We start from the raw sequence: 27,773 nt of genomic DNA on the forward strand, positions 1-27,773 counted from the left end.
GTAGAACAAGCAACAATTTTATCATGTCATCATCAGTCCAAATCTTCAGCACAACCAGTATTTTCCAGCTCTGTGTGAGATTGCTTTTCCTGCTGTGATCCATTATTCCTCTCTGTGCTCTACTATATTCCCTGACCACCACTGCTGAGACTTTCCCTGCCAGTGTACAGATTATATAATGAATATGAATTAATCATGATTATGACACAAAATTGTATGCACACAAATAGATACAAACATTTAGTCTACTAATTATTTGATTCATACTTAAGTGTGTAACATAACTGAATTAAGCAAATCATCCATAAATCCAACTACTATATGTAGAATATTTCCAAATAGTTACAAAATGCTCACTAAATATCATATATTTTTGTTAATTCACACTCTTCCATTCATTTTAATTTTGGAACATGAGGTTTGTTATTGTGCTTTTATTTCATAAATATGAATAACAGTGTATTCCCTCCTTTTATATATATAAAGAGTTAGTATTTGTATGAATTCATGAATATTAAGAGAATGTCTTTTCCCAAGGTTTGTGTTTCAGTGTCTTTGGGAAATTAATGGGGTCGCGCGCAGATCTGTGGGGTGTTGCGAGCGCGCGTGCACGTCAGCCTCATCACGCGCAGCATCTTTCGCCCACCGATATCCCGTAATTTCACTTCATTGTTACTTCTCAGACAAAAAGAGCGTTTACTACCGCGTCGTGTCTGGATATTCTGCTCTCCTGGATAACCGTAATAGTGTTTGCTCGGCCGGATTGGGGTGTTTTTCATGGAAAATGGCGAGATGGGCTCACGCGTGTCTGCTGCTGATGATGGGGATTTTCAGCGGATCGTGGACCGCAGTGGACGCGCTCACATTTCCCCAGCATTACACGTAAGAAACGCTCACATTTTCACGGGATTACATGAAGGAATCATTCATTTCCACAGCGTTACACGTAAGAAACGCGCGTAAGATGTCATTTTAAACAACGCTACACGTTAGAAATTGAATTATGCAATGCACCTATGAATTATTTTTACACAACGTTACGTTTAAGAAATGTTCATTGCTCATCAAAGAAATACACACAAGAAAAGACAGTTTTCAAAAGATGTAATCATTTCCACAACATGTAACAAATGCTCATTTCCACAGCATTTCACGTAAGGAATGTACATTTCCACAGCGATGCACGTAACGTTACAAAAATAACATTTCCACAACGTTAACGTTACGTGTAACAGATTCTGGAAAAGAAAAGCTCATTTCCACAACATTACACCTAAGAAAGTAATTTACACACATTATTAAACATAAGAAAATCATATTTCCACACCGTTATACTGAAGAAATAATAATTTTCACAGCATTACATGCAAGAAACGCTCATTTTCTAAACGTTACAATTATTTCCACATTATTCATATGATAAATTCACATTTCCACACACTTAAATGTTTGTTAACATGAACATGTTCGTACAATGTGAGTTTACTACTTTGGGAAAAAAATTGATCCACCTGAAGTTAGTTAAATATGGCGGCTAATCGTTATTTTTTTATTTTGGGGGGGGGGGGGGGTCTAAAATAGAGAAAAAAAAATTATATGTAATGTTCATGTTTTTTATATATATATAGTCAGCTTTACATATGACAATGTATATTAACTCATTCTGGCAGGCAGACATCAGTGACCTATCTATCTATCTATCTTCAAAGACTGTCTTCTGTGGCTTAAAGTTGATCTTTCTCTCTAAAGTGAATATGGGTCACAGCAGCCTTTCGTTCCCCTGTATCTGTGTCTGCGTCAGGGAGTGTGTGTCAGGTAGGCAGCAGAGAAGATCCCAGCTCTGCGTGTGTGTGTGTGTGTGTTTCTGGGCATGCTCAGATCAGCTGCTGAGAGTGCATCAGATCGTCTGAATCACTGACACACACACCCTGATACACTCTCACCTCTACATATTGTGTAACACATGCCGCTAAACGTGCAGGAAACCAGAGCATGTGTGTGTTTACAGTCGCTGCGATGGAAAGCCGAGACGGAAATCATGCTGCATTCCACAAAAATAATGAAATGTCATTTATGATATTAATTTAACAAGTGACCTTTATCCTTTTTCCAGTGAAGTCCACAGATATAATATATATTTTTCAATCATTAGTGGCATTTGATAACTCATCAGACAATGTGAAAATATAGGCCTTATCAGTGTGTGACTATGGGCAACAACCAACATGATGGCTGATATTTTCAGTGTGTGTGTGTGTGTGTGTGTGTGTGTATGTAGAGAGAGAGTATCCAAAACTGTCCACTCGTCTTATCCTCTCAATTAACACAGATTATTAAAAGCTCAACCTGTAGGGATTTCACTAAGCGATCGCTCCGTATGATCTTCTCTTGTTAATTGACAGTTGCGATTTAATTAGGTTCGGAGTGTGGATGCTAAACGACCTGAACTTATGTAATATAACATAACTGCAGTCGAGCTGTAATCACGTACAAATCTGTTGTCGTGGAAACAGGTGATATTTATGATCAGACTGCAGGGTTGTGATTTAACCGTACATGTTGTTCTGTAACAGAGCCGAGGGCTTAATGAAGCCGAACGGACCCCACAGATGCTAAATAATTCATCTTCATCTGTAGACCAGGACTGTGGTGCATCGAGCAGCACGGTTTGATTGTAGCCGGTGTGTTTGTGGACGGTATAAACACATCGCTTTCTGTACATCGATTATATCGATCGGTTTAGCCAGCTGTGAGGATATTATATCATGTTCTGTTACTGATACTGTGTGTGTAGTACGAATGAGGACAGTTCAGTTGAGGTCATAAAAATAAAATGACATTACATTACAGTATTGAAGAGAAATACAATCCATGATGGCAACATGTATTGTTTATATTATATATACAGTCAGTCGGGGTAATTTGAGTTGACTGAATGTATTTTTTATGAAAAATCGGCTGATTATCCAACACACGGCAACCCAGATACTGATTTACGTTGAAATTTTAACTCCTAAATATGCTGATATGTAGCTGTTAAAGGGCTCTGTGTAGAGTACAGAAACCCTTGTTATTAGCAACACTGGTAGCCATTAAGTAATCTGTGGTCAGCAACTCATTGCTCGTGTTCTTGAAGACACTCCATAGAAATGCAAGCGAGCGACGGACAATGTGATTTATGTGCTTGGATTTCCCCAGCAAAACTGAGTCCTTCACATAATAATAAATCTATATGCTCTCATTTTTTAAGTTTCCTTACATGCTGTTCACACATTGGCAATAAAAGGTATTTAAACCTTGAAAATTATTTCATAGACGCTTTAAATTTTAAATTTTGTCCACAGAAACAAGTAGCTAACTGTAGCTAGCAAGCTAACGTCACTTGTCAGCTAGCAAGCAAAGTTGTAGAGCTGCACAGGTTTTCCTTCCGCTCTGTGATAATATTCAGTGAGCAAATATCTGATAGTAAATATTTTATAACATACCTAGCCAGTTTGCACTGAGCACCAAAACAGCTTCTTTCATTACTTGTTTTTTTTTTCCTTTTGGAAGAGGGAACCATGGATGGATTAACGTGTTAGTTCACCCAAAAATGGAAATTCTGTCATTAATTACTCATCCTCATGTTGTGTCACACCCATAAGGCTCTCGTTCCTCTTCAGAACACAAATTAAGATATTTTTGATGAAATCCAAGAGCTTTCTGTCCCTCCATAGGCAGCAATGCAACTTACACATTGAAAGCCCAGAATGGTAGGAAATGTAGTCCGCTGAGGTCAATTTTACTCAACAAATCAGACGCAAGTTACACGGCAGTTACAGAGAAGGATCCGCTCAAAATACTAGGTCTACATTGCAATTTTCAACAATTGTTTGTTTTATATAAATAACATTTTCTCTTATTTTTTTTACTCAATATGTAGTATTCCTACTCTTTTTGACATTGTTTGCTCTGCTCCGTTATCAATCATATAATAAACAATCAAAAACGGCGCAATCCAAACGATTCAAGAGGACAGAGCAGTTAATTTGCTGCATATGTACAGTATATATTATGCTAAGTTTCATGACAGAAATCAGGGATTTATATCACTGTAGGTGGATATATCATGGCATTTTTTGTTATTTTGTTGGAAATCTATATAAAAGTGTTTATGATATGTATGCTACAGTGATATAAATTCTTGATTTCTGTCATGAAACCTACAGCAGTGGCTGTGTTCGTCCATTGTATAACGGTTTTGCTCGTGTGTGTTGTGTAGGATCATGCACTGGGCTCGTCGCATCGAACAGGAGATTGACAGAGTCCTGCAGCACATCAGTGGCGCTCAGCAACTTAAAGGGGTAAGACTGTGTGTGTGTGGATTTTCCAGTATCTCTGTCAAACATGTGCTCAGAACCGTGGGTCTGGCTCGCATCTCAAACACCCACGACCAATGAAGAACTCCGACACTCCAGCAGAATCCATGCTGGAGAATATAATGATCCTGCCATTCCACCATCGAGAGGCGACAGCGTCTGAATGCATCCTGAAGCTTTGTGTGTGTGTGTGTGTGTGTGTGTGTGTGTGTGTGTGTGTGTGTGTGTGTGTGTGTGCGTGCGTCTGCTCACATCACTGAGAGAGAACAGATGGTTCGCCCCTCATTCATTTACCCAGAATGCCACAGTGCTGCAGACAGAGCGCTCCACTGCTGATGATGATCAATACAGGCATATAACCAGCACGTTTGTAAAAGCATTTTTTGTTCGGTCATCATTATTATTTAAGATAAACATGTTTCTAATGATAACTAACTGATCTTCTCATGAAGAGCCTCTAGAGTTTGGATAAAAACCGGTGGGATTTTATTCAGCAGAAATACACATCATGTGACAGCCATCTTCTGAACCATCCTAATGCTCTTGACCCTAACACTTGACCTCTGACCTCGACTTTCATCAGTCTTTGGAAGAGGAGTGTTTGATTGCCTCTCCATTGCTACAGACTCATTATATTTATCTCAGAGTGTGCATTTGTGTATTTGTTTAGTGAATTTTGATGCATTTTGTGTTCACAGTTTCACCATTAAATATCACTGATAATGCATTACAGTTCTTTGTTGTGACCGATTTAATTTATGAGGAGTAACATCATAGTTGGAAAAACTGAAAGTAAAATGAAATGCAGGATTGAGAATTGTGGTGTGCAAATTGCATTCAGTTCTTATTTTGTGCCGTTGTCACATTTGCATATTTCAAATTCGAGAACCAAAACAATGCAAACAGATAAACACTGCTAAATAACAGCTGGGTCTCGTTTTATATGCAGCAGGACTAGATTGGATTGCATAAATTCTGTAACATTGATTTATTTTGTTTTTGTCTTTTCCTGGGAATAACAAGTTCACGGGCTTTGTCTTGACTCATTGTCTTGCTTTAAATGCTGCGCCTGAAAGTTCAAGTTGTCAGTGTGTAAGTGAGCGTGTGTTTGATGCTCCTGTATTGATCTGAGCTCTAAACAGCTCTTGTTCTGGACTCGGAGGTTATTTTCTGGGTTAATGAGGCTTCAGGCTTCAGTCACGCCACTGGATTTTCAGCAGCTGTTGTCTCACACCTCACGCTGGAGCGCAGACACTCATTTACAAAAGGTAGAATCACTGCAAAACGAGTTTTTTATTCTTAGTGCGTCACATCTGACAGGAAGTTACACGGGTTTCCCAGTGATGAGCATTAATAATGCAAAACACACACATGCAGCTCGCTCACCATTTCCCCCTGCTGATGCATCCTCTTGATGGTATATTTAATACATCAAGAGAATATACGTGTGTGCCATTCAAATGTTTGGAGTCAGTAAGTTATTTTTTTGTAATACCCTACTTCTATTTAGCAAGGATGCACTCAATTTAGGGCTGGGATAAACGATTATTTTTTAAACGATTAATCTAGCGATTATTTTTTCGATGCATCGATTAATCTAATGATTAATTTTTCCAGACCGAATCGATTTCGATTATCTCCCCATTAATTGACTACTAACAATTTATACATGATGATTTACATATCTGAATGAAAAAAACATGAATTCCTTAACATTGCAATATATGTTTATTGCTCTTACAATTACAAAATAAAAGACTGACTAAGAATGCATTACTTTGCACTTTTATAGAGATAGCATTCAATAAAACCCTGAAGCCTTGAAAACACATAGCTTCCTGAAACAAGCTTACTGAACACATAGGGCCTAGTTTGATGTCTAGTATTCAATAAAAAAGGTCACCCAAAATACTTGTTTAGAGCAATTGAAAGAATATAGTAACCAATGTAAACTTGAGGGCTTTAAGCTAATACAGAGAGTGCTTTTCCAAAAAAAAAAAAAAAATTATTAACAGTGGGAGCCAGCATGGAGAAAAAAAAATCTCTGAATGCTCCATGTGAAACTTTGGCGTTCTGCCCTTTTTCTATGGTTTCTAATGATTTTGGTTAATATGCACGAGAGAGAGAGAGAGACAGAGAGAGCAAGACAGCGCTCGTGTAGTTTGAAGACTGTGACTGCACGAGCGCGCGTGAAACTTTGGTGTTTACCCTTTTTCTATCGTGTTTAATGATTTTGATTAATATGCACAAGGGAGAGAGAGAGCAAGAAGCGCTCGTGTTGTTTGAATACTGTGAGTGCACGCGCACAGCCGGGGCTCTCTCTCTCGCCCTGTCAGGCACAGCAGTCATTCTACTCTACATCACTCACCGATCAAATAAGGCTTTGACAGCTGCCAAAAAAAAGATCAATGCAGAAAAACCCCTGGATTGGTTATATAACGTTGGACAGAATGTTGATCCGGCCATCGCGTATATTCAGCGCACATAAGGTAAACGTTTTGCAAACGTTTTTTAGAGAAATAAAAACAGGTCGACGAATCGATGCGCATATTTTGCGTCGACGTCATCGATGACCTCAACGCGTTGTCCCAGCCCTAATTCAATTGACTCTAAAGAAATTTATAATGTTACAATTTCTTTTTTCAAATCAGTGCTGTTCTTTTGAATTTTCTATTGATCCAAAAATGTTGAAAAAACGATAATAATCAGAAATGATTCTCGAGCAGCAAATCAGCATATTAGAATGATTTTGGTAACTTTTTACCCAGACATCTGAATGGTAGTAGTGTATAAAGATCATCAAGAGGATGTTTTTGATGTTGTTTCAGATCTACAGTGAGAAGAGAAGGCAGTTCAGTCTGGTCAGAAACAACCCTCGAGAAATCGTAGAGAAAGTTGCGACTGACATCGAAAGACTGCTGGCCAAGAAACGCAAAGCGCTTGAGGTAATACAACACACATAATCACAATATCTCTTCCTTAAGGATCATTTTTGATGGTTCTAGTCTGTATTTTCCTCCAGAAACTCGCGAGTGAAGCAGAGCGTCTTCAGAAAGATCATCGGTGGCAGGATGGGATCAAGGTCAGATGACTTTAACCTCACCACTTCATGGTGTTTACGTTCACTTATGTGCATTACGCAATACTTTTTGCTCGGTTTGAAATTTAATTTATCACATTGCTTTTGCATGTGTGAGTCGATTCAGATCAATGAATCCTATATTGTTTCAACTGATTCATTAAAATGAACCGCACCTCTCAAGCGTTTCATTCTTGAATCAAACGCTACGGTTTTTGTTTTCTCCATCTGCGATACTTGATGCTCTTTTTCCTCTGACATTCACATCTATGTTTCTCTGATCCTGATACGAGCTTTACAGACAAACACACGCGCTGTGAGTCATGATTTCTGTGAGTCTGTAGCTGGAGGGTCTGTTTAAACCCAATAGACTGCGACGTCTTGTTTTTCTGACTGATTTGACTCATTAGAGCTAGTCAGCTCGACTGACCACACACGATCATACGAGTGAATTGTGCTGAGCTAAGAGTTTGTTATGTGGAGGACATCTGTATTTGAATCTTCAGGTTCTCGAACTGATCTTAAACAGCAGATTTTTGTATCTCTGTTCTGTGTGTGTTTATTTCAGGAGGAAAATATTGAATATTATAACTCTAAAGCAGAGATGGACTATGTGAGTACATCTCTATCTATCGCCTATGTTCAAACGACCGTAAAAATTACAATGCAAGACTTTCAGTGTAGATTTTCATGGTTTAAAAGTGGGCCTGTGAACTATTTTAAGAAAAGCATATGTAATGTAAAGGAAAATGATGCTTTTTATGGTATGTTTCTAAAAAATATTCATGCATTCATACACCATTTCTTTTTAGAAGCTGGATTCTCAAACTTCTAACTCCGAAAGTACTTTTTTGCATGTTCATTTATCACCACATGACAATGATTTTGAAGATCAGACTCGAGCAGAAACAATGGACTCTGATTATATCATGATTTTCATCAGGACGGTGAGGACATTGATTCCCAGATGTCGTTGAAACTGGAGTTTGTGTACGATCCAAACTTCAAAAACCATGTCAATTACTCACACACCGCCGTCCAGATCCCCACAGACATCTACAAAGGCGGTGAGGATCCAGACTGATGCTATTAGATCTCTGTATGAGTCGATGAGGGTTCATGACGTATCTGTCTGTCGGTAGCTCCGGTGATTCTGAACGAGCTGAACTGGACGCAGGCATTAGAGCGAGTCTTCATAGAGAACAGCAGAGACGACCCGTCGTTGCTCTGGCAAGCGTTTGGTAGCGCCACCGGTGTCACAAGATACTACCCAGGTAACTCTGTGCATGATGAGGCAGATCACAGGTTTTTTTGCCATGGATTGTGAAACCAACCAATCAGATTGCACCCTGAGACCAATAGAGGATTTTGCCTGTATCCATAGTCAGGTTGGACCACACTGGCCGATACAATTGATCATCCAGTATTATTTTTACAATGGATTCTAAACATAAACTAAAATAGTGCTTCGCACTAGTTCCAGCAATGGATTATCGGTGCCGATTAATCGGCAAAACCGATTAATCGGTCGACCTCATATGTGCCAAATAAGTAATATATTTTCTCTTTTAGCTGCTCCCTGGAGGGCGCCGGATAAGATTGACCTTTATGATGTACGACGCCGACCCTGGTAATGCATTTTCTTTCAAGTGTTTGATTTTTGTTTCTTTCAGTCAACCAGTAACTGCGTTTGGAGACTTCTAATCATTGGTCAAACTGTCCAATAAACCTACAGTAAATCAACTTTTTTATCCATAGTCAAACCTGAGCTTTGATTGGTCAGGTTAGGTTTGAGGGTGGGGCTTAACGGCTTTTAATACTTAAACTTATAACTGATTTCCTCAGGTACATTCAAGGAGCGTCCTCGCCTAAAGATATGGTCATCCTGGTAGACGTGTGAGTAGTTGTTTGTCCTGTTACAAGCTGCTGGTCTGCTTGGTTTTGTTTAACATTGACATTGTTGTCATTCACAGGAGCGGAAGCGTCAGCGGACTCACTCTCAAACTGATCAAAGCTTCAGTCATGGAAATGCTCGACACACTCTCAGACGACGATTACGTCAACGTGGCCAGGGTCAGACAGCTACCTTTGATTGCTGGATTTTGAAAGTAGTTTTGATTTGATAGGCCACTTTGCGTTTTCGTGGACAATATCTAGCCGAGTTGTCCAAAGAAATGCATTATTTTACAGGAAACGAAACATTTAAAAATAAATTCTGGATTTATTCAATATTTTACTCAAATTACTATTTTGGTAATCAGCTGATGAAATATTCTAAAAATATTTGCAGACATAATGGAATAAAACTGCTCTTATTAAGCTTAATAAGTTAGTTATATGTTCAATTATCACTTGAGTTCATGAAGCTGTATATTTACATTTTCTCTCTCTCTGCTTCTTGTCGTAGTTCAATGAGAAGGCCGAGGCGGTGGTTCCCTGTTTTAAGCACCTGGTTCAGGCAAACGTGCGCAATAAGAAGATCTTTAAAGAGGCTGTGCAGCAGATGCAGGCCAAAGGAACCACCGATTACAAATCCGGCTTTCACTTCGCCTTCAACCAGCTGCTCAATGTAAGTCTGAACACAATGTACACAACAACTCAGTCGACAAAATCTGAAGCAAAGTATGCAGGTTACAGTCAGCACCTTAGAATGGAAGTGGATTGGGCCAATTGTAATAGTTCAAATGCTGTTCAAATACAATAGTACAGCCATAATATAAGTATTAACATGATTTTAGTGCAGAAAAATCACTTACTAACCATTTTCATGTAGTTATGTCCATTTTTACAACTTCATTTTAGATACTTTAAAATCAGCTTGAGTCAGTTTTGACATGGTGTAAATTTAATCTTGTAAAACATCCATAAAAACCATATAGTACCTGATCTGTAAAATTTAAATATGCAACATATCACAAATAAAGCCTCAGTTGATACCCAGGGTGAAATTATCCCATAATTTTTTTTTTTTTTTTAACGTCTGTTGGAAAATTCTTTCAAAAAATGTGGAACATATTTATTTTGGTTGTTCGTGACACATTTCTGATGTTTGGTTCCCGCACTAAAACTATGATTTTTTTATTTTTTTATTTTATGTATGCAAAATGTGAGTTAAATAGCTCTTCTGCACAAATAATAAAATCATTCAAAAATGGGTTTTAAATTGCGTTTTAAGAATTGCACTATAATGTCCTTAAATAAAAACACGTTCAAAACAAAAAACAGCTCATTTGATTAAAGAAATGTGCTGACTTATTTCTTTGCTTCGCAAACACAGTATTCCAATCCTCTTTCTTTCTGTTTCTCGTTCTCCTGCAGAAGACGAATGTTCCTCGAGCCAACTGTAATAAAATCATCATGTTATTTACTGACGGAGGGGAGGACCGAGCTCAGGACATCTTTGAGCAGTACAACTGGCCCAATAAGACGGTCTGATCATCACCGCCCATACCATTTCACATGACATGATATGATTTATATCTTCTTTCTCTGTTGAGTGTCTTTTATTTCTGGTGTGCCGTTGTTCTCTGGAAGTGCTTGTTCCTCATAATTAGCCCTTTCCTCCAGCGAAACCGCTCGTTTCCTGTCTAATTCGCCAGGGTAATTGTGGGATATGTGATGGTCTCTGCAGGTCCGTGTGTTCACGTTCTCAGTGGGGCAGCACAATTATGATGTCACTCCGCTGCAGTGGATCGCATGTGCTAATAAGGGTGAGACACGTGCTCATTTGGAGGACATGCAGTACAAAAAAACTGCCCGTACTGTGATCATACAAGTTGACTAGTGTGGTGATGCATGTTGAACTATACATAAATTACATGTGACATCTCACCGAGTGTCTCACTGTCTCGGCAGGATACTATTTCGAGATCCGCTCCATCTGTGCTATAAGGATTAACACCCAGGTGAGTTACTCACACACACACACACACACACACACACACACATACACACATATTAATGTGTGCACGTTTACATATCATGACTGGCAATATAAAATGAAGCAACATTGTTTTGTTTTACAATTTATATATATATATAACTATTTTCATTATTTAGTGTCTTGCAAATCGCACATATGAGGCGCTTCAGTCGTATATTTTAAACTGATTCAAATTTAAGAAGCAATAACAACATTTGAATTTAAAATGTTATTTATTTTAGTAAATCATTTTATTTCAGTGAACTGATTAGTAAGGGATTTGTTTTTTGACAATGTATGCACTTCACTCTTTTGATGATTAAAAATTCAGTGAACCGATACTAGTAGACTAGAACCGATAGAAGTGTTTGGCATCAAATTTATGATGGGAGTCTCTGGTTGTATAAATATATATATATATATATATATATATATATATATATATATATATATATATATATATATATATATTGGTAAATATGTAATGTTTATTAGTATGTATTGTCACATTGGTGCACATAATTTATTAAATTATAAGTGATTCTATAAAAATTTAACATCTACATTCCTTCTGTTCATTTAGTAAAACAAAAGCATGCATCGATTGACAAAAGCATGATCATTTTATGTTCCTGTGAATAGACACAAATTTTTATTTTATTTCAGTTCAAATACATAAATATTGAGATATTCCATTTAGAAATGATCAAAAATCTATATATTATATTTTTGCCATATAACCCAGCCCTAATACAAACTCAAATGGCGTGTTAATGAAAGGTAAAATGCTTTAATGTGTGTGGCAGGAATATCTGGACGTGTTGGGCCGCCCCATGGTTCTGGCGGGAAGAAGTGCCAAGCAGGTGCAATGGACCAACGTCTATCAGGACGCGCTGGTGAGAGCCGCTTCGACCCGCCTGCTGTGTGTGAAACATACGGCCCGCTCTGATTCCGTCATACTCTGATGCCTCGTGTGTGTGTGTGTGTTCTTTAAAAGGGTCTGGGGCTGGTGGTGACTGGAACGATGCCGGTGTTCAACCTCACTGTGGACGGAAACTCTCAGGTGAGGCTCAGTCCACGACAGATCAGCACTGAATACAAACTCTGGTGTGTTCATCTCGTTGACGGCAGTGTCTGTGTGTTCAGAATCAGCTGATTTTAGGGGTGATGGGGGTCGACGTACATCTGGATGAGCTGAAGAGACTCACGCCACAATACAAGGTGAGGTCATTTACCCTGAAAAACCCATGACTGGTGCCCTGAGCTGCCTCAACAGTTCGGTTTGTACGGGGTTTTTACATGTGTTCAATATGGTTTTTTCTGATATAACATATATTTTGAAAAAGTCTTGTTTTCTTGTGATAGACAGCTCGACTAATCATTAAAAAATGTGTTGGCTCCAAAATCTTTATAACAATTGAAGACATAGTTACTGTTTTGTCAGATATTTCGAGTGGCTTCTAAGTTAGTATTATTGGCTACTGAAGAACTCTCTTTTAGTGTTAGTATTTTTATCCCTTCACTATGAGAAGTGAAGTATTCTTTTTCTTTCTCTCTGTGTGTAGCTGGGAGCAAACGGATACATCTTTGCCATCGACCCAAATGGATACGTGCTGATGCACCCGAACCTGCAGCCTCGAGTGAGACTCTGATTCTTCATCCGCTCCATCAGAAATCACACTCGTTCGTGTTTTTATGATTTATTTGTCATGGAAATAATGCCACAATGGTCCATTTTTGTATTACGTATTATTTTGGGGATGCAGTATGACCTGGATGGGTTCAGGATGGGTTTAATCATGCTTATGATTGTGTGTTTGCCTCAATGCTATTTTAGTAACATACATATACGTATAAATTAGTGCTGGGCAACGGTTACATTTTTTTATTCGCTATTATTTACATTATTGTCTGTGATTAATCGTAATTAATTGCATTGTTATGCACAAAACTAATAATGCAAGAAGTGTATTGTGCACTTTTTTCATTTTAAAGTATTATACTGCTATTAAGAACAAAAGTGTGATAACATTCGGTTTGCAAACACTTTAATTAAACAAATAAGATGCTTTTTACAGCAGTGTTCCTTTTACATAGTAGCAGTTAAAATATTTATTGTAGCCTAAATCTCAACTTATAACATTAATGTAAATATAAAACAAGCAAATTTGTCACTGCCAGGACATTAATGTTTTTATAGAAAATATTTTATAGTTTGTTATAGATCATACTAGCCTTGATCATAACAGACTTTCATAATAATAAAAAACTTGTTGCTTTAATGCGTTAACGCAAAAATAACACTTTTACTTTCCCTGCCCTAATATATATATGGGTGTGTGTGTGTGTGTGTGTGTGTGTGTTTCATTTTTATATCTTTTGTTTTTTGTTTTCAAATAAAAATAAGATGTAAATAATGTTTTATTTTATAAAAGAAATATAAAAAATTATTTAAAGAAAACTAAATAATAATAAGCTGAATTAAAAGTTTATTATTATTTTTTTTGAAAGATATTATTTTAGTTAACTTTAACTTTTTTTCGTCTTTTTTTTTAATGGTTTTGGAGGAAGAGGATTTGCCGGAGCCCGTGACGCTGGACTTCCTGGATGCAGAAGTAGAAGACAGCAGCAAACAGGAGGTAAAGTGCTGACTGTCCTCGTTGAACTTGCATCTTCCTCAGTTGTTCATAATAAATGAATCATTGTTTTGGGTGTGGGCGGCACCAGCACACTCACTTCATGTGTTAAATATGACGTTTGGCTGAATCAGTTCTCTGATCGTTTCTGTTAAATCAGAACATCTGCTTTCTGTCTTTGTAGATCCGTAGGCAAATGATTGATGGTCGATCGGGAGAGATGACAATCAAAACTCTGATTAAATCAATGGATGAGGCAAGTGTGTGTGCTATTAATGTGTCAGATGAAACTAGGACATGTATGATATCTGGGACATGACTTTCTATAAATGGCTCAGAAATACAGATTCAATCTTCAGATCTACATGCGTATGATTCCTCAAGTGATGTCACTGATAGGCTGCATCCCAATTTGCATAATTGCATTACAGACTGGTATTATTTCACTGTTAATGTTAAAGTACAAACTTTTAAGTATGTAGAAAGAACGGATTTGGAGAAATGTAGCATTGCATCACTTGCTCACCAATGGATCCTCTGCAGTGAATGGGTGCCGTCAGAATGAGAGTTCAAACTGATAATAAAAACATCACAATAATCCACAAGTAATCCACACAAGTCCATCAATCAAAATCTGCATGTTTGTCCATCATTAAGATGTTTTTAAATTGAATCCATTGCTTCCAGTTAAAACACGAGTCCTCTATCCGTAATATTGCTTTCTCAAGTGAGGAAGTCATCTCTTCTGAATCAGGAGAGAAATATGCACCGGTCAAGCACCGTTTACATGCAAAAACGGTTTAAAACAGTAATAAATTATATGTCAATGAATATTATATTTGGTCAAGAGGACAACAGGAGATGGACTTATTATGGATTTATATTTTGGCCAGAATTGACAGTTTAAATTGAGAATGCCTTAATGATAGTTGCTTTCTTACAAACCCGCAGCTTTTCGCTTCACAAGATGATAACTGATGGTGATGTTTTTATCAGCTGTTTAGACTCTCATTCTGACGGCACCCATTCACTGCAGAGGATCCATTACTGAGCAAGTGATGTCAAGCTACATTTCACTAAATCTGTCCTAATGAAGAAACAGATTCATTGGATGTTTTAGATTTTAATACGAATGGTATTTTCTGCTACATCCTACGAAATGTCAAAAACTTTGCATGAAAAATTTCCGATAATGAAACGTTTTCCCGCAGCGCTACATCGATGAGGTCACGCGTATGTACAGCTGGACGGCCATTAACGACACCGATTACAGGTACAGGAGTCGATTCGGCTGTTCAGATCGTAAGCTTTGACGCTAAACATGCTAAACGTGTGTTTGTTTTCATGCGCTGCCCCCTGCAGTCTGGGTCTGGTACTTCCTCCGTACAGTGAATATTACATCCAGGCCGATCTCAGCGATGTCATGTTACAGCTGCAGTGTGAGTCTTTTATTTCACATGAATGAGGCTTTATGTAATGTTTAATCTTAAATAATCTCTCCCGCATTTCCCCTCAGATTTACAGTCTCTGCTGCCGAACTCGTTTGAGTCGGCTGGTCACGTGTTTCTAGCTCCCAGGTATACACCTCTATCCATCCGTTATGATATTAGCTCTGGTAAAGCTTTGAGATATTTTGTGTTTTGTGTAGATTTATGGTCATCCACTCTCTTTCTCTCTCTATGTATAGAGAATACTGCAAGCGTCTGCAGATGGCTGAGAATAACACACAGTTCCTGGCCGACTTCCTGTCTCTGATGGTGGAGATCTCACCTGAATCTGAAGACTGTGAGTAACGCTCACCTCCAGACCATATTACCAATATTACAGGAATAATAATTCAATATTAAGTACTCGTTATTAAATATTACTGAACTATAATAAAATATTGAAGATGCAATTTTTGAGCCTCTGATGAATTATAACAGCAGCATTTGTTATGAAATGTTACAGCCCTAATTAAATATTACAGTTTTGATTAAAAGATATTAAAGCATGCATTACTAAATATATTTCGAATTAAATATTCCATTGTTGATTGATGAATATTTATCTTTCATTGCTCAATTTATTACAATAGTGATGAATAAATATTTCAGCTTTTGTAAATATCCCAACTCTAATTATATATTACAGCACTGATTAATAAATATTACAGCTTTCATTACTAAATATAATACGGCATTACAATATTGATGAATAAATATTTAAATGTTGATTATTAAGTACAACAGCTAATAATTGAATATTACAACATTGATAATACAGTGATAATACAGCTCTAAATAAAATATTTCAGCATTTATTAATCAATTTTTACAGAATTTATCACTTATAATATTCATATTAGAAGTATAAATAAATGATAAACCTTAATGTAAAAATTTAATGTTAATTAAAAATAAATATGACATGCAGTACTGATGAGTGAAATATTTGATCTCTTGTAATTACATATTACAGCACTGATTTTTATATTATTTTTATATCACCCATAATTAAATAGCAGTATTTTATTGGCAAAAAACAATTACAGCAGGCATAATGAATTAATGAATCATCAAGAACTTATAATAAAACTTATAATAATTGAATCAGTTTTATATTCTGGCAATCTGAAATGTGAAGCTGCCTCACACAGATGAACTCAGCGAACTGTTTGTCTCCAGTCGTGAACTGTGAGGAGCTGATGACTGAATGTTTTGTGATGGGGCTCACAGGTGATCAGGGTCTCATTCATAACCTGATCTTGGATTCTGGGATCCTCTGGAATCTGGCGACACGCGTTTGGCAGAACAAGGATCTCAACACGTAAGATCCGAGCCGTCGGAGACTGTTGATTTACCTGGTTCAGTGCATTGAGATGTTGATCAGAAATCTCTGCAGGTATGGCTTCCTGGCGCTGTTCGCATCTACCAATGGAGGCGTCACACGCGTTTACCCCAACATGTGAGTGACCGAGCTTCTGACTGGGCTAATGGACATTACAATTACAATCAGCTACATCTGCATATGTGTGTGTGTGTGTGTGTGTGTGTGTTTCAGAGCTGCTGAATCATGGGACGAGGATCCCGAACCTCTGAACTCAAACTTCTACCGTCGCACTCTGGACAACAAAGGCTACATCTTCAGGACACCGACTCGAACCTGTGAGTCCTCGTCCGAACCAAACAATTATCCAGTCAGTCACTGATTAGCATTGAGTCCTCTGCAAAACTGACCAACGTATCGAATGATTTAATGTAGGATTCATTTTTTCTAAATGTTACTGAGTGAAATGTACGTAATTGTTTTGGAAATTAAGATTGACAGAGAACATACTTTGTAAAATACATTTAAAAATCAGAAATTCCAAACTTTGTACATTTCATAAATACAAAACAATTGCTAAATAATACAGCTCTAATTAAATATGACAGCATTTATTACTAATTATTAAGCTCTAATTAAAGCTGCAGTCGGTAACTTTTTGACACTCTAGCGGATTAATAAACAGAACTGCTTGCGTCTTGCGGAAGAACATTGTAGCCGGAACTACTTCTCTCTGTTTATGTCTATGAAGAATCACAAAGGTACTGGGTTACTCCGCCGCGGTCCCCCCGAAGCAATCTAAAATAGTCCCAATATAAACACTTATTATAGGTGCACCCTAGTGATTCAGGACAAGCTAAAAACACGGTTTGGAAAATGGATTCATGGTGTACTCGCTTATTATATACATTTTTCTACATTTTGAACACAAACAAAGTTACGGACCGCAGCTCTGATTGGTTGTTTCTTACCGGGAGCGGATGTATTTCTGCAAATGGCAATAGGACACTGGGAGGAGCCAGAGGAGCTTGATTTTTTCACAGATTATCTGTCTCATATTCTACTGTCAGGACATAATGACAGGTTTAACAAATATGTAAAAAATATATTTTTACAAAAGTTACCTACTGCAGCTTTAAATCGTAGAATATTAATTACAAAAAAAAAATACAGCATTGATTATTAATAAATATTACAGCTCTAATTAAATATTACAATATTGATTAAAGGAATATTTCAGAATTCATTATAAATATTACAGCTCTACTTCAATTATTGTAATATTGATTACTAAATATTACAGCATTGATTACTAGTGCTAATTAAATATTAAAAGAATTTCAGTATTTATTACTAAATGTTACAGCATTCATTGCTAAATATTACAGCTTTTCTTTAATTATTACTTTATTACTTTATATTACAGCATTGATTACTAAATTTACAGCTGTAATTTAATAAATTGGAGTACTGATTAATAAATATGATAACGTATTTTAATATTGATTACTAATATTTCATTTCTAACTAAATATCACAGCTATATTTATATATTTTAGTATTTGTTAATAAATATTAAAATATTTGTTACTAAATTTTACAGATTAATACATTAATATTACACCATAGATTAATTAATTAATATTTCAACATAACTAATCTCAGCAGTCATAGTGAAATGTTATTCAATTTCATATTATATATCAGGCACCCTATATTAGGCAACCACTATTGCAAAATTCATAAAATTATGTTTTAATTTGATCTCATGTTGACTTTATACATTAATTCAGCCTGTATGAAAGTGACTGTTTGACTGTTTTAATGTCTCTGGTGTTTGTGTCTAGCTATGGATGATCTGTTAATCTCAGAGAACGGCACTTTGGGGATTTTGGTCACCACGGCCGTGGAGGTTGTGATCGCGGGCAAAACCATGAAGCCTGCAGGTGTGCTTCTGCAAAAATAGGCTGCTTTTGTCATTCGCTTTCTGATAAACCAGCAATCAATCGCTTTAGAAACTGTTCTGGGGTCTGTTTTCATCTGTGTTTGTGATTATAGTGGTCGGCGTTAAGCTGGATTTGGAGGCTTGGGTCGACAAGTTCAAGATCCTCGCCAGCAACGTGTCAGACAGCAGACAGGCCGCACATAAGGTAAGATTGTTAGGGTTAAAAATGGAATTACGGAAGAAAACCATCATCTTCTAGCACTCTGTTCTTCTGTACTGGCATGAGTGTGGTGAGATATCCTAACTTCCTGTTTGTGCCGTGCAGTGCGGCCCCTCCAGATCCTGCGAGATGGACTGTGAAGTGAACAGCGATGTGAGAGAAACAGCACACACAAACTCTGCATGATGACTGAACATAGTGTCAGTTGATCTGGTCTTGAATGTAGATGGTATGTTTCAGGATTTGCTGTGTTACTTGATCGATGACGGCGGTTTCCTGGTGATGTCCAATCAGAGAGATCACTGGAAGAAGGTGGATGCTCCGATTGTTTCCAACTTTTGTTAAGTGCATAAAAAATCTTAAGAAGAAGCTTTGTATTAATCTGCTTTCCTGAGTTTGTGTGTCTTCGTGTCCACGTCTGCCTCAGGTGGGGTTGTTCTTCGGCGAGGTCGACCCCTACCTGATGTTCGCCCTCTACAACAACTCAATCTACGCCCGTCATCAGACCTTCCAGTATCAGTCGGCCTGCGAGCCAATGGCCAGCAGCCACACGGGAGCCGCGCACAGAGGATTCTACGTGGTGAGAACCGATACGTTCATGGTGAACGATCACATGATGTTAAATTATATTTATGACCCTGGATCACAAAAGCAGTCTTAAGTCGCTGGGGTATATTTGTAGCAACAGCCAACAATACATTGCATGCATCAAAATAATAGATTTTTCTTTTTTGCCAAAAATAATTAGGACATTAGTTGAAGATCATGTTCCATGAAGATTAGTAAATTTCCTACTGTAAATATATTAAATCTTAATTTCTTATTAGTAGTATGCATTGCTAAGAACTTCATTTGGACAACTTTAAAGATGATTTTCTCAATATTTAGATTTTTTTGCTCAGATTCTAGATTTTCAAGTAGTTGCATCTAGGGCTGCACGATATTGGGAAAAAATGACATTGTGATATTTTATTTTTCTGCGATATATATTGCGATATGAAATCTAATAAAAAAAATTCTTACAAACAAAAATGGGGTGAGCACACTTACGTTCTCATTTTCAATTATTTAAACATCGACACCATTGTGTCAATTGATTAATATGCGCGAGGGAGAGAGAGCAAGACAGCGCTCGTGTTGTTTGAAGACAGTGAGCATGCGGCCGGGGCTCGCTCGCTCTCTCTCTTTTTTTCTCTCTCTCGCGCGCTTTCTCTCTCTCTCTCTCGCGCTCTATCTCTCTTGCGCTCTCGCTCTATCCCTCGCGCTCTCTCTCTCTCTCGCGCTCTCTCTCTTGGGCTCACGCTCTCTCGCGCACGCTCTCTCTCTCTCTCTCGTCTCTCTCGCGCACTCTCTCTCTCTCTCGTCTCTCTCGCGCACGCTCTCTCTCTCTCTCTCTTGCACTCTCTCTCTGTCTCGCGCTCTCTCTCTTGGGCTCACGCTCTCTCTCTCTCTCTCTCTCTCGTCTCTCTCGCGCACGCTCTTTCTCTCTCTCTCTTGCGCTCTCTCTGTCTCGCGCTCTCTCTCTTGGGCTCACGCTCTCTCTCTCTCTCTCTCTCTCGTCTCTCTCGCGCACGCTCTCTCTCTCTCGCGCGCTCTCTCTCTTGGGCTCACGCTCTCTCTCTCTCTCTCTCTCTCGTCTCTCTCGCGCACGCTCTCTCTCTCTCTCTCTTGCGCTCTCTCTCTGTCTCGCGCTCTCTCTCTTGGGCTCACGCTCTCTCTCTCTCTCTCTCTCTCGTCTCTCTCGCGCACGCTCTCTCTCTCTCGCGCGCTCTCTCTCTTGGGCTCACGCTCTCTCTCTCTCTCTCTCTCTCGTCTCTCTCGCGCACGCTCTCTCTCTCTCTCTCTTGCGCTCTCTCTCTGTCTCGCGCTCTCTCTCTTGGGCTCACGCTCTCTCTCTCTCTCTCTCTCTCGTCTCTCTCGCGCACGCTCTCTCTCTCTCGCGCGCTCTCTCTCTTGGGCTCACGCTCTCTCTCTCTCTCTCTCTCTCGTCTCTCTCGCGCACGCTCTCTCTCGCGCGCTCTCTCTCTTGGGCTCATGCTCTCTCGCGCACGCTCTCTCTCTCTCTCGTCTCTCTCGCGCACGCTCTCTCTCTCACTCTCACTCTCTCTCTCGTCGCTCTCTTGCTCTCTCTTTCTCGTGCGCTCTCTCCCTCTCTGCAAAGGATAAACTTTCACTCTTTGATGGTTAAGCTGTGCAATTAATCCGCAAATCACATTTGTCAAAGGCCGTACAGTTAATGAATAACTGATCAACTACGACAGCCTACATCGCAACATCCTGCGATGTGACTATCATTTGTACATCGTGATATCGATGCTTAAACGGCACATCATGCAGCCCTAGTTGCATCTCAGATCGCCAAATATGGTCCGATCCTATCAAACCAAACAACAATGGAAAGCTTATTTATTCAGCTTATGTAATCTAAATAAATAAAAAAATTACAATTATGATTGGTTTTGTGTTGAATCCACATGTTTTATTCTCTTCAGCCCTCCATTGCTGATTTTCTCAGTCTGGCCTGGTGGACGTCAGCAGCGGCGTGGTAAATATATCTACACTATGTTGCTTAAATGATCCCTGTTGATTGTTAGAGCAACATTAAGAAAAAATATGTAACATCTAATATCTATGGTTTCGTAAGTCAGTTCATGCCCCAATAACGTTGACTCAGATACTCGTGTAGTAATGTCACTGGTTTCTTTCAGGTCTGTTCTGCAGCAGTTCCTGTATGGACTCATCTACAGCAGCTGGTTTACCTCAGGTTCTTTCTTAAAACAATGTCTTAAACCAGTCAAGCTGTTTTTTTCTGTTTTTATAGGCCACTCTTTAGCTGTTCATAATGAAAGACCAGTTTTAACCAGCGGAGACCAGTTTAGGCACAAGCACACAAACAACATTAGCATGCTGTTAAACTATTGAGCAAATACTCCAAACTCTATAAATACACAGCTCATACATTTGAATTAGACATTCTCTAGTGGTACTTGTATTTATAAATGAGCTGTTAACATTCTGGGATTGCATTATGCACAATTGTGTCTTTTAGAAGATGTCTGGGCTGAGAGTTCGGACACTAAAGGGAGCAGCAGCTGTGTGACGGTTCACAGTCAGTTCTACTTCACCAACACCACCAACTCCTTCAATGTGCTGCAGGATTGTGGGAACTGCTCCAGGTGTGTGTGTGAAATTCATTTGTGAATATGTTAACGCACATTTTTCCCAACACAAACTCTCTTTCTGTCAGGTTGTTCCACGCCAAGCGTATAGAAAACACGAACCTGTTGTTTGTGGTGGCTGAGACGCTGCCCTGCAGCTCCTGTGAGATCGAGAAACTCCTTCCTGTCAGAACAAAGTGTATCCTTCCTTCCCATAATCCTCTGCTCACAAAGCAACACTAACAGATGCTTTCATCCCTGAAATACTGCTGTCATCTGTGTTTGAATGATGGATAGATGACAGACGGAGCTTGTGGCGTTTCCTTAATTTGTATTCTCCAGCTCAAGAAGAGAATCCATGTGAGGTGTTAAACTCCGCCCGCTATCGGAAAGGCCCTGACAAATGCTTCGACTACAACTCGGAGGTGAAGCGCTGCCTGTTGCTCTGATCAAACACAGTTTGTTTGCTTCTATAAATGATGTTTTGTAGACAACATTCACACAACCATCCAGAACACTTGAGTAATCACATAGCAACATCCTTGTAAAACAGCCTAGCAGCCACATGGTCAAAAAGCCAAAACCCTCAAGCAATCACCTAGAAATGTTGCATAAAAACACAGCAACTTCCTGTCAATTACTTAGAAAACTCAAGTAATCGCATAGTAATGTCCTGGCGACAGCCCAGGACACCCTAGCAACTGAATAGCAGATTCCTGGCAACCACCCAGAGTACCTATTAACCACATAGCAACATCCTGGCAGTCGCCCAGAACACTTGGGGAATCGCATATATATATCTGGTCAACTACTCAGGATAACCTAACAGCTGCATAGCAGCTTCTTGGCAGCCAATCTGAACACTCGAAAAACTGCATAGCAGTATCCTGCCAACCATCCAGAGCACTCAAACAGTCACATAGAAATGTTCTGTCAACTGTATCTCCACAGCCATATCACCCTGGAGCCCAAGACCAGTTGCCCACTGAAGCTAAGCAGGGCTGAGCCTGGTCAGTACATGTATGGGAAACCTCTTGGGAAAGCTAGGTTGCTGTTGGAAGAGGTGCTAGTGAGGCCAGCAGGAGGTGCTGACCCTGTGGTCTGTGTGGGTCCTAGTGCCCCAGTGTAGTGCCTGGGAAACTATACTGTCAAAAAGTACCGTCTTTCGGATGAGACGTTAAACCGAGGTCCTTACTCTCTGTGGTCACTAAAAACCCCATGGCACTTCTCGTAAAAAAGTAGGGGTGTAACCCCAGTGTCCTGGCCAAATTGCTCCCTTGGTCTTTGTCAGTCATGGCCTCCTAATAATCCCCAACTACTTGATTGGCTCTATCTCTCTTCTCTCCACCTGTAGCTGGTGTGTGGAGAGCGCAGTGGTGCTGTTGCCCTTTGGCTGCCGTCGCATCATCCAAGTGGATGCTGCACACTGGTGGTGGTTGAGGAGAGACCCCCCCACTTGATTGTAAAGCGCTTTAAGGTGTACAAAAATACACAATAAAGTGCTATATAAATGCATTATTCATTCATTCATACTCAAAAAAACTCTAGAAACCGCATACGAACATCCTAACGACTACAAAGACTCCCCAGAACAATTTAGAATCCATATAACAACATTTTGACAACCACCCAGAACCCCCTAGCACCACCTAGAACACCCTATCAACTCCATAGTGACACCCTAAGCAACTACGAAGAACTCTCAAACAACCACATCTTGGTAAAACACCTACAGACATCCTTGCAACTACCAGGAACACACGAACATCCACATAGCAACATCTTGGCAACCACCCAGAACACTCAAGCGATTGCTTAGGAATGTCCTATCAGCTACCCAGAATAATTTAGAAACTGCATAGACACGTCCTGGCAACCACCCAGAACACCATAGAAACCAAAAGTATCACTGCCCTACAAAGGCAAAGTGCAGTAACTACGCAAAAAAATGAAAAGAGAAAAATGAAAATGAAAGAAAAATGCCCTTTAAAGTTTTTACATCAACCAGTCAAACATGTTGCGGGTAAATTATTGGCAATGCATTAATTTAAAGCCTTTTTATGATTAAATTTTTTATAGATAAAAAACATGACCATTGATGTGACCTTTGACCACTAAAATGCAGATACTGCACTCTGACTTTGTATGACCTTATACAACTAAAACACTATTGCAAAGCAATGTGCAGTATCTACAAACTAAATCAGATTAAAAAAAATAGTTCATCCAACTTTCTTTGTGTGTTTCTTACCACATGTTGATTGTTTGTAGTAACTTTAAAAGTTTTATCGGTGTTTGCATGTTGTGAATGTTAAAATTACTCTGTTGTAAGCCTCAAGATCATCTTATTACAATGTTACTTTCACCACAAATAATTATGTTCATTTTATTGAAAAAGTAATTTATTAGAGACCAAGTAGTTAAAATCCACACATTTTAAACTTTTCCTAACAATATAACTAGGGATGCCATAAAGGAAAATGAGGGACAGAATAAGGGATGCTCAAAATATGTGTACTGTACCATTACCATATCTCCAGTTAAGTATATAAAAGGTGTATAACATTTTCTCAGAAAAAAAATATTATAAATCAGATTATTATTACGTTATCAGGGTTCATATGAAGCAATGCAGGTAGGCTGTTTAATTTGCTAGCGGCTGGCTAGTTAGTGTTAACTGATTATAAAACTGTAATTTACCTTGCTAGGAGTTAATATTTTGCTATCTACCTCACCCGTCTTTGGATATTTGTGTTTAAACGCTAATTCAACCATCATTTACCACGGGATACCAAGGTAGACCACATAGTATCTGTGGTGTCTAATGGGAAAACAAAGGCAGAATGCAGTAACTTCACTTACTGCGGTTTGCCTTGATATTAGTTTGGATTTTGTAGTTAATGCAATTTTGACACTCGTTTCTCTGAAATGGGACAAAATTGAACCAGGAGACATTGTCACAAGACAAAACAGATGTCACAAAGCTCAGGACTTAACTCAATTTTGACCAGATGTGTAGTTACTGTGCTTTACCTTTGGACGGCAGATCATCCTAGCAAGTGGAACAACTTAAAACTACATTGCAACACCCGAGCAACCTGTGACAAACTACTTGGCTTTGTTTATGGTGAATCTATAGTCAATGTTAACATTACCGTTTTCTGTTTCTCTGTTTCCGGCAGGAGAACACATCGGAGTGTGGCAGCGCACACTCTTTACACTGTCCAATGGGAGTTCTGCTCTGGATTCAGTTATTGTCGCTTTACCTCATTCTACAATCGTAATCTGAGTCTCACTGCCTTCGATGTTCCTGTCCCTCATCCGTACTCCTCTCCGGTCCTGATTTTCCAGCTCTCTGTCTCATCGTGAGGTGCATTCCAGCTCTGTGCTGTCACAGCAGAGCATGATGGGAAAACGTGTCTTAGTAACCCCAATGTGCAGATCCCAAAAAAAAAACAAATCATTCAACCTTTATATTCGTAAAACGTCCAAAAAAACAACAACAACAACAATCTTTCTGCTGCCGTAAAGTATTTTTGCTTGCCAAAAACAGGAAAGGACCTGGATTGTTTCAAAATACTGGAACACGACGGTTGTTATCACAATCTCGCATTGTGTGTTTATTAGAGTCTTGCTTCGTTCTCGATTTAGTGCCAAACCCTGACGTATGTGGATGCTCAAGCGCTGGGGACTCGCAGCTTTCGTTGAAATATTGTTTTTTGAAGCTTCCTTACCAAGAGAGAATGTCGTATAATCGCAAACTGCTTCGTTTAGGGAAAAATAAAAACATTTAGAATTTGTTTTGTGTTCATTTAGAGCTTTTGTCGAAAGTTTTAAGGGCAAATATATATTGTGTCTAAAAACTGCTGCCTGGTTTGTTACCCAACAGTGCCTTGGCGCACTTGTCCAAATGGACCAACAATAGCACTGGACGTGGATTCGACTGACCCTGAATGAATGATGGAGAAATATACAGTATTGAATGTTTACAGTTTAAGGGTGAATGTCATGAAACCTGGCAAAAATTCATATTTCACCCCAAAATCAAAAGATATAAATAGCAAATCTCACATAATGAAAATGAAGCACATTTTTACGATCGTTAAGATTTTAAAAGCACATTTTCCCTCCAAATCTCATTACCGTAATGAGAAAAAAAAACTTTTCTTATTACTGTAATGTGAGGACAACATGGTAGCATTTGTTACAATGCCTTAATTTATAATTATTCAAATAGTAAAAACAGTGAAATAGTGTCACAATGCGAAGAAGTATCCACAATGTTCCTACAAATACCCTTCATTTTCGTCTTAAGAGTTTTGGGGTATTTTTCTGTTGATTTTGGGGTGTTTTCTCGTGAAACTCGCCTGTGCATGTATTTTGGCGTTCAGTATGGGTTTATTACACTTATTCTACTGATTCAGTCTTTAGAAAGTCACTCAAATGGTTTTAACTTTTTCTGATGTAAATATGATTATTCCACACTGACTTGATCTAGTTCAGTGTGTTTTAATGAAATGGAATGCAAGCTGATGTTTCGATGTCCCGCTGCATGCTGGGAAAAACGATAACTGCTGTTAAATTTCATGATTTTAGAACATTTACTGGAAAGAGAGTCGACCCTTTGAGCCATTGAACAGACCAACTTTATCTTACTCAACGAGTCGGTAAATGTCATCCAAGGGTCGATATGTATTTATTTTGATTTACTTTAAAAGATACGGTGTGTATATTGCTTGCGAAATGTATCAAGTGTGAATTTTGAGACGCTTTCATGCTTTTATTGAAATGTTTTGGATTTTATCGCAGATGTTTTGTTGCTTTTCAGTGATTATATATAACATTTTAAAGGTCCATTTAGCTAAAAAAATTAAAATAATTAGTTGGTTGTATTTCATCTTCCAAACTTCCAAAACAAATGGGTAGAGATTCTTCTGAATTGAACTGAAAGGGTTTCGCTTGACGTATTTTGTATCGTAATGGCTTGAGCAATACTTGGAATTATGTCAACTACGCTGAAATGCAAGTGAGCGCTACTGAATTAGTGTAAAGAGAGCATGATATCAGTATTGAGCCGCTTTCTTTGGATGACTTTGATTCATGCTTGTCTTGGAATATCGGCTTAATGTTTGTATGTGAGCTATGAGCGTTCTAACAGTGTTATTTCATGCCAATAAGAGTATTTATACTATTGTCTTTCTGTAAAAACAATTATCAGTGTTACAATGAACTTGATGTGAATTGGAATGTTTTAATTATTTTTTTGTTCGTTTTTTTTTTCTTCGTCCTGCAGATGTTTGTTAACTATGTGAAAGGGTTTTTCCTCCCTTTCTGCGGTCTTCCATATCACTTCATTTTGTACAGATGGCACAAATCTGTCATGAAAGGTTAACTTTGTATCATATTGTGTCATTCACTTCTGGGAGATGTTTATAAGAGATTTGGTGAGATAAAGACATTCATATTTTTCACGTCAACTGGGTATGGATTTTTATTTTTTACTCCAGAATTATGTATTTGATTATGAAAGAGAACAGCAGGTTTTTAATTACAGCAGTAAAACAACTGCAAGTCATCCTATTTTATGATTACTTCGTGTGGTGATCTAAACTTGAGGCTTTACTCGGCTGCTTCCTTGCTCTGTAAA

The 27,773-nt window shown here is 38.5% G+C and overlaps 1 protein-coding gene across 7 annotated transcripts; it reads left to right on the plus strand.

The window, feature by feature from the left end:
* Positions 1-576: 576 nt before the first annotated feature.
* LOC113077395 (voltage-dependent calcium channel subunit alpha-2/delta-2) lies at positions 577-27,603 on the plus strand. Of its 7 annotated transcripts, none has more exons than XM_026249808.1 (38): positions 577-882; positions 4,262-4,343; positions 7,187-7,303; positions 7,381-7,440; positions 8,006-8,050; positions 8,381-8,504; positions 8,580-8,711; positions 9,010-9,067; positions 9,283-9,333; positions 9,411-9,510; positions 9,845-10,006; positions 10,756-10,866; positions 11,069-11,147; positions 11,293-11,342; positions 12,166-12,255; positions 12,357-12,422; positions 12,506-12,580; positions 12,925-12,999; positions 13,918-13,998; positions 14,180-14,251; positions 15,207-15,268; positions 15,358-15,434; positions 15,512-15,572; positions 15,683-15,780; positions 16,713-16,803; positions 16,879-16,941; positions 17,038-17,141; positions 18,651-18,749; positions 18,862-18,953; positions 19,074-19,121; positions 19,209-19,280; positions 19,396-19,548; positions 21,461-21,513; positions 21,677-21,732; positions 22,018-22,144; positions 22,216-22,325; positions 22,469-22,551; positions 25,309-27,603. In XM_026249808.1, the coding sequence occupies exons 1-38, from the start codon at positions 785-787 to the stop codon at positions 25,408-25,410; spliced, it is 3,279 nt and encodes a 1,092-aa protein (XP_026105593.1). In that variant the 5' UTR covers positions 577-784; the 3' UTR covers positions 25,411-27,603. The 7 variants fall into 7 exon arrangements, with proteins under 7 accessions (XP_026105593.1, XP_026105594.1, XP_026105595.1 ...); XM_026249809.1 differs by having other exon boundaries at positions 22,021-22,144; XM_026249810.1 differs by having other exon boundaries at positions 13,924-13,998.
* Positions 27,604-27,773: the final 170 nt, after the last annotated feature.

Source organism: Carassius auratus, unplaced genomic scaffold, assembly GCF_003368295.1.
Source record: "Carassius auratus strain Wakin unplaced genomic scaffold, ASM336829v1 scaf_tig00022525, whole genome shotgun sequence".
Classification (NCBI taxonomy): domain Eukaryota; kingdom Metazoa; phylum Chordata; class Actinopteri; order Cypriniformes; family Cyprinidae; genus Carassius; species Carassius auratus.

Excerpts from the sequence above, each read along its gene's own strand:
- LOC113077395 (XM_026249808.1), top strand. The coding sequence starts at position 785 with ATGGCGAGATGGGCTCACGCGTGTCTGCTGCTGATGATGGGGATTTTC. Across the intron at positions 883-4,261 it reads ACATTTCCCCAGCATTACAC|GATCATGCACTGGGCTCGTC; the intron begins GTAAGAAACGCT and ends TGTGTTGTGTAG. Across the intron at positions 17,142-18,650 it reads CAGGACACCGACTCGAACCT|CTATGGATGATCTGTTAATC; the intron begins GTGAGTCCTCGT and ends GTTTGTGTCTAG.